The 12,936-nt window shown below is 46.2% G+C and overlaps 1 protein-coding gene across 1 annotated transcript in view; it reads right to left on the reverse strand.

The window, feature by feature from the left end:
• Positions 1-894: 894 nt before the first annotated feature.
• Positions 895-12,936, reverse strand: part of ism2a (isthmin 2a) — a 49,592-nt gene continuing 37,550 nt past the window's right edge. Inside the window, exons 5-7 of the mRNA XM_042330604.1 lie at positions 4,047-4,184; positions 3,348-3,416; positions 895-2,102 (exon numbers count right to left, since the gene is read on the reverse strand). Of these exons, the coding sequence (XP_042186538.1) occupies positions 1,585-2,102; positions 3,348-3,416; positions 4,047-4,184 (725 nt within the window). The 3' untranslated portion in view covers positions 895-1,584. The remainder of the gene's footprint in view (positions 2,103-3,347; positions 3,417-4,046; positions 4,185-12,936) is intronic.

Here is a 12,936-nt window from a genome sequence, read left to right on the forward strand (position 1 = left end):
AGAGTCCAAGTGTCTCTCTCCTTTCAAGGCCCCCTACCAAGGGTTTTCCTCTCTCCCTCTCCACCGGCAAATCTATGACTGTCTCTCCGGGTGTCTCGGGTTGCGAGGAATGCAACACCGTGACTTGTTAACAGGTGATATAAGGAAAACATCTCAATACGATTCAATTATGGATCAGATTAAACGATGGAGCAATCCTTAGGAGGAAAACAAGCGGTATGTCTGTCGATGAGAGAGAGAGAAAGAGAGAGAGAGCGACAGAGAGACCTTCAACAATGTATTTTTTATGTTTCCCCCAGGATTAGCTAACCATGACCCAATGCAACTTTATCTGACGGAGCATTACGGCCAAATGGCTCAGGAGGATGAGTATCTGGTCCTCTGATACTGGATATGACTGGATGAATAACACAATAGAGTTCTAGGGGTCAACATCTCCAAAGAAATATGTGGCTTGACATGAAATAAGAAAGTAAGAAAAGCACAATGCATCTTGGGCCTGTGCTTGATCAGTCTGTTTTTTTTCTTCCGACTGGAGTGGGGCCAGGAGAGAGAGAGAGCGTTGGGGAGAGAAATAGAGAGATTGAGAGAGAGAGAGAGAGAGAGAGAGAGAGAGAGAGAGAGGGGGAGAGAGGTGGATAGAAAGAAGACAGAGATTGTGAGAGAGAGCTTCAAGTCTAAGACAAACAACAACTAACATTCTGTTTTGAATTCATCCCCATTTTAGCAGCTTGACAGGAATTCCTTTCATGAGACATCAGAGTATTTGAGTAAATACAATACAGGCCCAATATGAGTCCAATAAATACACTATCCATGTTCCTCCATGTTCCCTCAGGGGTTCTGGAACAGCTCATGGCAACCCTTGAGCCATCCCATCCCCCTGTACCCCCCCCCCCCATCCATTTTCTCAATAGCAGCAGCACATGTGAGTCTATGGGGTGGTGGGTTGAGGGGTGTCAGAGAGAACTAGGACAATCTCATTGCAGTCTCTCCCTCTTTAAAATTTCCCAACGTTTACAAACCAGTGTTTTTTTCTTCTTGTTTTTTGAGTGTAGCCCCAAAAGAAAAACGCTCTCCAAAATTCGGACTTTCACAAGCAATAAATTACCAGTTAGAAAATAGTTGTTTTTTCTCTTCCCGTAACACCACAGTAAGTCATCCACAGGAAAGCATATTCCAATTGGCAGGTGGATTCTGATGAGTCATCCAATGAGGAAACGCTTGATGGTGATGATGTCATAACAACGCGCCATTAAGATCATAGAGTTTTCCCACGCACACCAGATAAAATATTCAACTTAAAAATAAATAAAAAAATTGAAAAAAGATTATTCAACTTGACTCAGTTTTGGATGGGTCAAGCCTGACTAGAAAAATGTAGGTGTTCACTAAACTCTGTACCACAATGTGACCAAACATTGAATAAGGGGGAGGGGATGTCCAGGTCTCCTTTCATCCAAAGCAACTGATAGTTAACACAATATATTCAGTATGTGGCCCATGCCCAAATCCAATAGAGCCATTTGAACCACGTATGACTCTCCCCACTCAGGATCTCAGTACTCCTCCCCCTCTCCTTCCTCAGTACTCACGGGCCTCCTCTAGCTCAGCCTGGTACACGTCCTCTGTGGGGTTGTGGGCACACTGCAGCCCGTTGTTGGGCGGCCTCACAGAGTGGAAGCGGCTCCAGTCCCCTTTACACAGGATCCAGGGCAGCACGTCCACTTTGTAATGCAGCTCCGGTGAGAACTCCGTACTAATGAGGTTTGGCGCGCCCGCCCCTTTCCCCCGTGTGATCAGCTTCATGTGGTCACCGTAGCAACAGTGCTGCGCGGCCAGCGTGGTGCTGTCGAAGGAGAGCATGGAGCGTGTGCAGAAGCGGGCGGAGGGCTTGTAGATGTCCAGCCGTTCTTTGGGGCCGGAGGCGTCACGCCAGCGGTAGGTCTTACGCAGAGTCTTGTCGAAGATGTTGACGGCGCTGTAGACGGCCTCGGACGGGTAGGAGCAGGGGCAGCTGGGTAGTTCGGTCAGCACCTGGTGGAGGTACTTCTGGAGAAAGTCGTTCTTACAGCTCAGCCACTTCTCACAGCTGTCCACGTCTGGGGAGGAGAGAAATGATACAGGAGTCAACAGATGATGAATAATCTATCAATCAATACCACAACAGTCAATAGGCCATCGACAAGGATCAATCAAGGATCAGCAGAACTGAATTAACTATCAATAAGCACAGAAACATACACTGTAAGCACCTGCTACTGTAAGTGATGCACACATATAGAGTTGAATCGTAGCTTGAGGCACACACACAAAGCGTGAACTTTCGCACAAATCACCCATTGACATCTATGCATGATTTGTGTGAAACATCACATTTTCAATGCGTATATAAATGAAAAATGGATTCGGACCATATTTAGTACATTTTCCACAACATAGAATATATACAGTATATATACCTATGAAATACTACAATGCATACTAATCACGGAAATCAACCGCTCTCTTTCAACAGCTCAGGTTTTGGCCGTAATAAAAAGATAACTTTCGGGAAGGATTATAAGCTAAGACAGCATTGGTAACTCTGAGGAAACCAGAGAGACTTTCCAAGCATAAAGGAGTGATTTCAGCGCGTTAAAACCCATTACTTTGAACTGGGGGGCTGCAAAGCTCTCAAAGACCACGGAGAGCGAACGAGAATGAGTTCAAAAACAAAGCCATAGTCGGTGCTAGAGAATAAAATGTTGAAGGCTGCGGTCAAATTGGAACCTATTCATTATAAACATTTATGTTCCGTAGTGGATTGGGGAAAGAGCAAAAAAAAAAAACTTATGACACTTTATCTTGTTATGTTTTTGTTGCATATTCTTTGTTATTTTTGCCCAGAGTGAAAAGAGCTATCCCTTTCACTGGCCTGTGCCAGATGTAGGGAGAGCAATAAAAGACAAACTAAAAAGCCATTCAAACATTTCTTGGAGGAACAGTTGGGTTTTTCATGGGCTTTGTAACAATCTCGGTGGAGGGAGGGAGAATTCTGACTACCCCAACTGGACTCCTGCAGTCTCTCTATGATTGGAGCCCCAGTAGAACAGTTTAAACCTCCCTAAACGGAACAGACCATTAAGGCCCCCCAAATACTAGAATGGACCATTGGCTACAGAAAAAGGGACAACCAGCTAATACACAGCCACGCACGCACGCACACACACACACACACACACACACACACACACACACACACACACACACACACACACACACACACACACACACACACACACACACACACACACACACACACACAAACACACACACAAACTTGTCACACATTTCAACAAACATACTTGTGTCAAGGGAGTCAGTGCCATTTGTTGTCTCCAGAGGTATCAGCTCAGTCACTGCTAACAGGTCATCTACAGAGAGAGGGGACACAGACACTGGTTAAGAAACCTGCTGAATGGATAGCCTCATACTGTAGGCAAAGGAAAAAAATGGTTTCTGAGTAGCTGTTGATATGACTAGGGGGACTGTCTATGCCCAAAACACACACACGCGCACGCACTCACACTTGCACACACACCCACACCCACACACACCTTCCTGGGTAGCAGTACGAGCCTTCATTGAGCGTTTTAAAACAGACATGGAGCTGTGTACACACCAGGACTCTGCAGGGGGGCAACAGAACAGGCAGCGCACTACTAAACACACTAACAGGGATCAACATCACGTTTGTCCAAGTCCAAACTGTACAGATATAAATAGCCCTGTTCTAGAAGCATCAGGCAGACCTATTAGGAAAAGCCTAATGGTACAATCGCTGTAGAACTGATCACTAATATGTGAAAGGCGGGATACGTTTTAGCCTGTTGCTTTAACACGTATAAAGTGCTTTGAAATCAGTGATCATGAAGGAAAGGCGGCACATAGAGGATGCTATTTGGAACTACTGGGACCCAACCAGAGACAGGCAAGGTCTGATGACATCACACAGCCACGAAACATGGCCATTGTTGATGACATTACATAAGTGTCTCTCTCACCTGGGCATCTGTCCAGGTCACAGGTCCGGGACTCGGTCGCCGTGCACGCGTAACCACATGAACGGATACGTTTCTGGTTGCCATGGCCACAGGTGACACTGCATGGTGACCAGGCGCTCCACTCCTCATCTTCGTACTCTGAGATGGAGGGATGAGAAAGAGGGAGACGGAGAGATGAGAAAGGGACGAAAAGGGACGAAAAAAAAACAAAGGGTTATACTAGAGGAGTGCGGTATGTCTTTGAAGTGAGCCAAGTGAATTCCTGACCCAGCTGGTGAGAGCGTTATGTAATAAAGCAGCAACGACCAAACATGTTTGGAGCTACAGTAGAGTGTTCATCTGTCAGCTCTAACATGCATTCATAAACCTTCTTCAATGTGCTGGTTGTGGCAGGAACAACTGAGTATCTTAGCATCTCATGAACAACATAGAACAAAGTAGACACCAGGAACAACCGTGTCTTGGAGCGGACCAAAAGACCACACTTCAAAAAACTAAGGAGGCTTCAGAAAGGAGTGAGAGTCTTTTTCATGAGGCTGTAGCTGGTGGCTGTCATTAACTTCATTAGGGTCGTAGCTGGTGGCTGTCATTAACTTCAGTAGGGCTGTAGCTATTGGCTGCCATTGACTTCACTAGGCATGTAGCTAGTGGCTGTCGTTAACTTCATTAGGGTCGTAGCTGGTGGCTGTCATTAACTTCACTAGAGCTGTAGCTAGTGGCTGCCATTATCTTCACTAGGGCTGTAGCTAGTGGCTGCCATTATCTTCACTAGGGCTGTAGCTAGTGGCTGCCATTAACTTCACTAGGCCTGTAGCTAGTGGCTGTCATTAACTTCACGAGGGCTGTAGCTAGTGGCTGTCATTATCTTCACTAGTGGTGTAGCTAGTGGCTGCCATTAACTTCACTAGGGCTGTAGCTAGTGACTGCCATTATCTTCACTAGTGGTGTAGCTAGTGGTTGTCATTAAATTCACTAGGGCTGTAGCTAGTGGCTGCCATTAACTTCACTTGTGGTGTAGCTAGTGGCTGCCATTAACTTCACTAGGGCTATAGCTAGTGGCTGTCATTATCTTCACTAGTGGTGTAGCTAGTGGTTGTCATTAACTTCACTAGGGCTGTAGCTAGTGGCTGTCATTAACTTCACTAGTGGTGTAGCTAGTGACTGTCATTATCTTCACTAGGGCTATAGCTAGTGGCTGCCATTAACTTCACTTGTAGTGTAGCTAGTGGCTGTCGTTAACTTCACTAGGGCTGTAGCTAGTGGCTGCCATTAACTTCACTAGGGCTGTAGCTAGTGGCTGCCATTGACTTCACTGGGCATGTAGCTAGTGGCTGTGGCTGCCATTAACTTCATTAGGGCTAGCTGGTGGCTGTCATTAACTTCACTAGGGCTGTAGCTAGTGGCTGCCATTGACTTCACTAGTGGTGTAGCTAGTGGCTGTCGTTAACTTCATTAGGGTCGTAGCAGTTGGCTGTCATTAACTTCACTAGTGGTGTACCTAGTGGCTGCCATTAACTTAACTAGTGGTGTAGCTAGTGGTTGTCATTAAATTCACTAGGGCTGTAGCTAGTGGATGTCATTAATTTCACTTGTGGTGTAGCTTGTGGCTGCCATTAACTTCACTTGTGGTGTAGCTAGTGGCTGCCATTGACTTCACTAGGCACGTAGCTAGTGGCTGTCGTTAACTTCATTAGGGCTGCCATTAACTTCACTAGGCATGTAGCTAGTGGCTGTCAGCTTCACTAGGTGGCTATGGCTGCATTAACTTCACTAGAGCTGTAGCTAGTGGCTGCCATTAACTTCACTAGGCCTGTAGCTAGTGGCAGTCATTAACTTCACTAGGGCTGTAGCTAGTGGCTGTCGTTAACTTCACTAGGGCTGTAGCTAGTGGCTGCCGTTAACTTCACTAGGGATGTAGCTAGTGGCTGTCATTAACTTCACTCGTGGTGTAGCTAGTGGCTGTCATTATCTTCACTAGTGGTGTAGCTAGTGGCTGCCATTAACTTCACTAGGGCTGTAGCTAGTGGCTGTCATTATCTTCACTAGTGGTGTAGCTAGTGGCTGTCATTAACTTCACTAGGGCTGTAGCTAGTGGCTGCCATTAACTTCACTTGTGGTGTAGCTAGTGGCTGCCATTAACTTCACTAGGGCTATAGCTAGTGGCTGTCATTATCTTCACTAGTGGTGTAGCTAGTGGTTGTCATTAACTTCACTAGGGCTGTAGCTAGTGGCTGTCATTAACTTCACTAGGGCTGTAGCTAGTGGCTGTCATTAACTTCACTAGGGCTGTAGCTAGTGGCTGTCGTTAACTTCACTAGGGCTGTAGCTAGTGGCTGCCATTAACTTCACTAGGGCTGTAGCTAGTGGCTGTTGTTAACTTCATTAGGGTCGTAGCTGGTGGCTGTCATTAACTTCACTAGGGCTGTAGCTAGTGGCTGCCATTGACTTCACTAGTGGTGTAGCTAGTGGCTGTCGTTAACTTCATTAGGGTCGTAGCTGTTGGCTGTCATTAACTTCACTAGGGCTGTAGCTAGTGGCTGCCATTAACTTCACTAGGGCTGTAGCTAGTGGCTGTTGTTAACTTCACTAGGGCTGTAGCTAGTAGCTGTCATTAACTTCACTAGTGGTGTAGCTAGTGGCTGTCATTATCTTCACTAGTGGTGTAGCTAGTGGCTGCCATTATCTTCACTAGTGGTGTAGCTAGTGGTTGTCATTAAATTCACTAGGGCTATAGCTAGTGGCTGTCATTATCTTCACTAGTGGTGTAGCTAGTGGTTGTCATTAACTTCACTAGGGCTGTACTAGGGCTGTAGCTAGTGGCTGTCATTAACTTCACTAGGGCTGTCAGCTAGGCTGTCATTAACTTCACTAGGGCTGTAGCTAGTGGCTGTCGTTAACTTCACTAGGGCTGTAGCTAGTGGCTGCCATTAACTTCACTAATAGGGCTGTAGCTAGTGGCTGTTGTTTAACTTCACTAGGGCTGTGTAGCTAGTGGCTGTCATTAACTTCACTAGGGCTGTAGCTAGTGGCTGCCATTAACTTCACTAGGGCTGTGGCTGCCATTAACTTCACTAGGCTGTCTGTCATTAACTTCACTAGGGCTGTAGCTAGTGGCTGCCATTAACTTCACTTCAAGGGCTGTAGCTAGTGGCTGTTGTTAACTTCATTAGGGTCTAGCTGGTGGCTGTCATTAACTTCACTAGGGCTGTAGCTAGTGGCTGCCATTGACTTCACTAGTGGTGTAGCTAGTGGCTGTCGTTAACTTCATTAGGGCTCGGCTGTTGGCTGTCATTAACTTCACTAGGGCTGTAGCTAGTGGCTGCCATTAACTTCACTAGGGCTGTAGCTAGTGGCTGTTTAACTTAAGTGGCTTCACTAGGGCTGTAGCTAGTGGCTGCCATTATCTTCACTAGTGGTGTAGCTAGTGGTTGTCATTAAATTCACTAGGGCTGTAGCTAGTGGCTGCCATTAACTTCACTTGTGGTGTAGCTAGTGGCTGCCATTAACTTCACTAGGGCTATAGCTAGTGGCTGTCATTATCTTCACTAGTGGTGTAGCTAGTGGTTGTCATTAACTTCACTAGGGCTGTAGCTAGTGGCTGTCATTAACTTCACTAGGGCTGTAGCTAGTGGCTGTCATTAACTTCACTAGGGCTGTAGCTAGTGGCTGTCATTAACTTCACTAGGGCTGTAGCTAGTGGCTGTCATTAACTGTCATTAACTTCACTAGGGCTGTAGCTAGTGGCTGCCATTAACTTCACTAGGGCTGTAGCTAGTGGCTGTCATTAACTTCACTAGGGCTGTAGCTAGTGGCTGTCATTATCTTCACTAGTGGCTGTCATTATCTTCACTAGTGGTGTAGCTAGTGGCTGCCATTTACTTCACTAGGGCTGTAGCTAGTGGCTGCCATTATCTTCACTAGTGGTGTAGCTAGTGGTTGTCATTAAATTCACTAGGGCTGTAGCTAGTGGCTGCCATTAACTTCACTTGTGGTGTAGCTAGTGGCTGCCATTAACTTCACTAGGGCTATAGCTAGTGGCTGCCATTAACTTCACTTGTAGTGTAGCTAGTGGCTGTCGTTAACTTCACTAGGGCTGTAGCTAGTGGCTGCCATTAACTTCACTAGGGCTGTAGCTAGTGGCTGTCGTTAACGTCACTAGGGCTGTAGCTAGTGGCTGCCATTGACTTCACTAGGCATGTAGCTAGTGGCTGTCGTTAACTTCATTAGGGTCGTAGCTGGTGGCTGTCATTAACTTCACTAGAGCTGTAGCTAGTGGCTGTCATTAACTTCACTAGGGCTGTAGCTAGTGGCTGCCATTAACTTCACTAGGGCTGTAGCTAGTGGCTGTTGTTAACTTCACTAGGGCTGTAGCTAGTGGCTGTCATTAACTTCACTAGTGGTGTAGCTAGTGGCTGTCATTATCTTCACTAGTGGTGTAGCTAGTGGCTGCCATTTACTTCACTAGGGCTGTAGCTAGTGGCTGCCATTATCTTCACTAGTGGTGTAGCTAGTGGTTGTCATTAAATTCACTAGGGCTGTAGCTAGTGGCTGCCATTAACTTCACTTGTGGTGTAGCTAGTGGCTGCCATTAACTTCACTAGGGCTATAGCTAGTGGCTGTGGCCATTAACTTCACTTGTAGTGTGCTAGTGGGCTGTAGCTAGTGGCTGCTGTCGTTAACTTCACTAGGGCTGTAGCTAGTGGCTGCCATTAACTTCACTAGGGCTGTAGCTAGTGGCTGTCGTTAACGTCACTAGGGCTGTAGCTAGTGGCTGCCATTGACTTCACTAGGCATGTAGCTAGTGGCTGTCGTTAACTTCATTAGGGTCGTAGCTGGTGGCTGTCATTAACTTCACTAGAGCTGTAGCTAGTGGCTGCCATTATCTTCACTAGGGCTGTAGCTAGTGGCTGCCATTAACTTCACTAGGCCTGTAGCTAGTGGCTGTCATTAACTTCACGAGGGCTGTAGCTAGTGGCTGTCATTATCTTCACTAGTGGTGTAGCTAGTGGCTGCCATTAACTTCACTAGGGCTGTAGCTAGTGACTGCCATTATCTTCACTAGTGGTGTAGCTAGTGGTTGTCATTAAATTCACTAGGGCTGTAGCTAGTGGCTGACATTAACTTCACTTGTGGTGTAGCTAGTGGCTGCCATTAACTTCACTAGGGCTATAGCTAGTGGCTGTCATTATCTTCACTAGTGGTGTAGCTAGTGGTTGTCATTAACTTCACTAGGGCTGTAGCTAGTGGCTGTCATTAACTTCACTAGTTCACTAGTGGTGTAGCTAGTGACTGTCATTATCTTCACTAGGGCTATAGCTAGTGGCTGCCATTAACTTCACTTGTAGTGTAGCTAGTGGCTGTCGTTAACTTCACTAGGGCTGTAGCTAGTGGCTGCCATTAACTTCACTAGGGCTGTAGCTAGTGGCTGCCATTAACTTCACTAGGGCTGTAGCTAGTGGCTGTCATTAACTTCACTAGGGCTGTAGCTAGTGGCTGCCATTGACTTCACTAGTGGTGTAGCTAGTGGCTGTCGTTAACTTCATTAGGGTCGTAGCTGTTGGCTGTCATTAACTTCACTAGGGCTGTAGCTAGTGGATGTCATTAACTTCACTAGTGGTGTAGCTAGTGGCTGTCATTATCTTCACTAGTGGTGTAGCTAGTGGCTGCCATTAACTTCACTAGGGCTGTAGCTAGTGGCTGTCATTATCTTCACTAGTGGTGTAGCTAGTGGTTGTCATTAACTTCACTAGGGCTGTAGCTAGTGGCTGTCATTAACTTCACTAGTGGTGTAGCTAATTGTTGTCATTAACTTCACTAGTGGTGTACCTAGTGGCTGCCATTAACTTAACTAGTGGTGTAGCTAGTGGTTGTCATTAAATTCACTAGGGCTGTAGCTAGTGGATGTCATTAACTTCACTTGTGGTGTAGCTTGTGGTTGCCATTAACTTCACTTGTGGTGTAGCTAGTGGCTGCCATTGACTTCACTAGGCATGTAGCTAGTGGCTGTCGTTAACTTCATTAGGGTCGTAGCTGGTGGCTATCATTAACTTCACTAGAGCTGTAGCTAGTGGCTGCCATTAACTTCACTAGGCCTGTAGCTAGTGGCTGTCATTAACCTCACTAGGGCTGTAGCTAGTGGCAGTCATTAACTTCACTAGGGCTGTAGCTAGTGGCTGTCGTTAACTTCACTAGGGCTGTAGCTAGTGGCTGCCGTTAACTTCACTAGGGATGTAGCTAGTGGCTGTCATTAACTTCACTCGTGGTGTAGCTAGTGGCTGTCATTATCTTCACTAGTGGTGTAGCTAGTGGCTGCATTAACTTCACTAGGGCTGTAGCTAGTGGCTGTCATTATCTTCACTAGTGGTGTAGCTAGTGGCTGCCATTAACTTCACTAGGGCTGTAGCTAGTGGCGCCATTATCTTCACTAGTGGTGTAGCTAGTGGTTGTCATTAAATTCACTAGGGCTGTAGCTAGTGGCTGCCATTAACTTCACTTGTGGTGTAGCTAGTGGCTGCCATTAACTTCACTAGGGCTAACTAGCTGTCAGTGGCTGCCATTAACTTCACTAGTGGCTGTAGCTAGTGGCTGTCATTAACTTCACTAGGGCTGTAGCTTGGCTGCCATTACTTCACTAGGGCTGTAGCTAGTGGCTGCCATTAACTTCACTAGGGCTGTAGCTAGTGGCTGTCGTTAACTTCACTAGTGGGGCTGTAGCTAGTGGCTGCCATTAACTTCACTAGGGCTGTAGCTAGTGGCTGCCATTATCTTCACTAGTGGTGTAGCTAGTGGTTGTCATTAAATTCACTAGGGCTGTAGCTAGTGGCTTATTAACTTCACTTGTGGTGTAGCTAGTGACTGTCATTATCTTCACTAGGGCTATAGCTAGTGGCTGCCATTAACTTCACTTGTAGTGTAGCTAGTGGCTGTCGTTAACTTCACTAGGGCTGTAGCTAGTGGCTGCCATTAACTTCACTAGGGCTGTAGCTAGTGGCTGTCATTAACTTCACTAGAGCTGTAGCTAGTGGCTGCCATTATCTTCACTAGGGCTGTAGCTAGTGGCTGCCATTAACTTCACTAGGCCTGTAGCTAGTGGCTGTCATTAACTTCACTAGGGCTGTAGCTAGTGGCTGCCATTGACTTCACTAGGCATGTAGCTAGTGGCTGTCGTTAACTTCATTAGGGTCACTAGCTGGTGGCTGTCATTAACTTCACTAGGGCTGTAGCTAGTGGCTGTCATTAACTTCACTAGTGGTGTAGCTAGTGGCTGTCATTATCTTCACTAGTGGTGTAGCTAGTGGCTGCCATTAACTTCACTAGGGCTGTAGCTAGTGGCTGTCATTATCTTCACTAGTGGTGTAGCTAGTGGTTGTCATTAAATTCACTAGGGCTGTAGCTAGTGGCTGCCATTAACTTCACTTGTGGTGTAGCTAGTGGCTGTCGTTAACTTCACTAGGGCTGTAGCTAGTGGCTGCCATTAACTTCACTAGGGCTGTAGCTACTGGCTGTCATTAACTTCAGTAGTGGTGTAGCTTGTGGCTGCCATTAACTTCACTAGGGTTGTGGTATGGTGCTCTAGAACAGAGTTTCTCTATCCTGGTCCTGGGGACACAAAGGGGTGCACATTTTAGTTTTTGCCTTAGCATTAACACACCTGATTCTAATCAAAGGCTTGATAATGAGTTGCTTATTTGAATCAGGTGTATTAATGCTAGGGGGAAAAACTAGGGTCCCTAGGACCAGGATTGACAAACACTAATCCAGTACCTGCTTTAGCTCGTTCCACAGTATGATGTCTATAACAGAGAAAAACGTACCTGCTATAGACATACTTTTTTTCAATCTTCACTAATGACCTGCCACTGGCTCTGAGTAAAGCCTGTGTGTCTATGTATGCTGAGGACTCAATCGCCAAAAATAAAACAGACACTGTACCTCCTATATTCTGATCTACTGTAGAACCTGTCAAGCACAAGTGAATATCCTTAACAGACACAGGCACCAACCTGCTATATTCTGATCTAAGACCTGTCAGGTAAAATGAATCTCCATTTCAGAGACAGACACCAACCTGCTGTAAACTGATCTGGAATCTGTTTCTCTCTGTCTCAGTGAGACTTCATCCCACCACCAGAGACGCTTAACTGCTCCCTCAGTTTCCACACAGAAGTTAATGACGCGTGAATTAATATTGCATATTTTTCAGGAAAGTATAATCTCGCTAATGATCAGGATATGGGGCCAGTTGGCAGGCTAGGGTGTGTGTGTGTGTGTGTGTGTGTGTGTGTGTGTGTGTGTGTGTGTGTGAGCATGGCTATGTACCAGTGCGTGAGTATGCGCGTGTGGATGGTTGTGTATCCGCAAGTGTGTGTGCTTGCCTGCTCATGCATGTGCCATTGTGTATGTGTGTGTGTGTTTCTCTTGGTTGTAATAAATATGTCAATGGCAAATTCAGCAGCATACAGCGGAGTGAACAAAGCCAAGACAAACAGTGCCCCGGGACAGCTAGCCCTGTACTAGGCTAGCTAATAGGTTTTCTGTTTCTCTAATGAACAATCAGTTCTTTCCCCCATGTTAAAAAGATTACAGACTCAGTGGAGGGATGGAGGAAGAGAGGAAGAAAGAAAAGATGAAGAGACGTAGGAAAGAGAGCGACTAAAAAGTGAGGGAGAGTAATGGAAAAGATGAAGAAATAGAGAGGGAGAGGGTGAAAATTGAAGAGAAAGGGCAAGTGGAAGAAGATGGACATGGGGGCACATGATAGGTAGGACAAAGGGAGAGGTTGTGCAAAATGAGAGCCAGCAAGGAACATACTCATCGAAGTGATCAAGGGATGGAGGCGAGAGAGAAGAAAAGGAGATTAGTTCATCTAGCGTCCTGCTGCCTCTCCGGC

The sequence above is a fragment of the Oncorhynchus tshawytscha genome, linkage group LG11, assembly GCF_018296145.1.
Source record: "Oncorhynchus tshawytscha isolate Ot180627B linkage group LG11, Otsh_v2.0, whole genome shotgun sequence".
Classification (NCBI taxonomy): domain Eukaryota; kingdom Metazoa; phylum Chordata; class Actinopteri; order Salmoniformes; family Salmonidae; genus Oncorhynchus; species Oncorhynchus tshawytscha.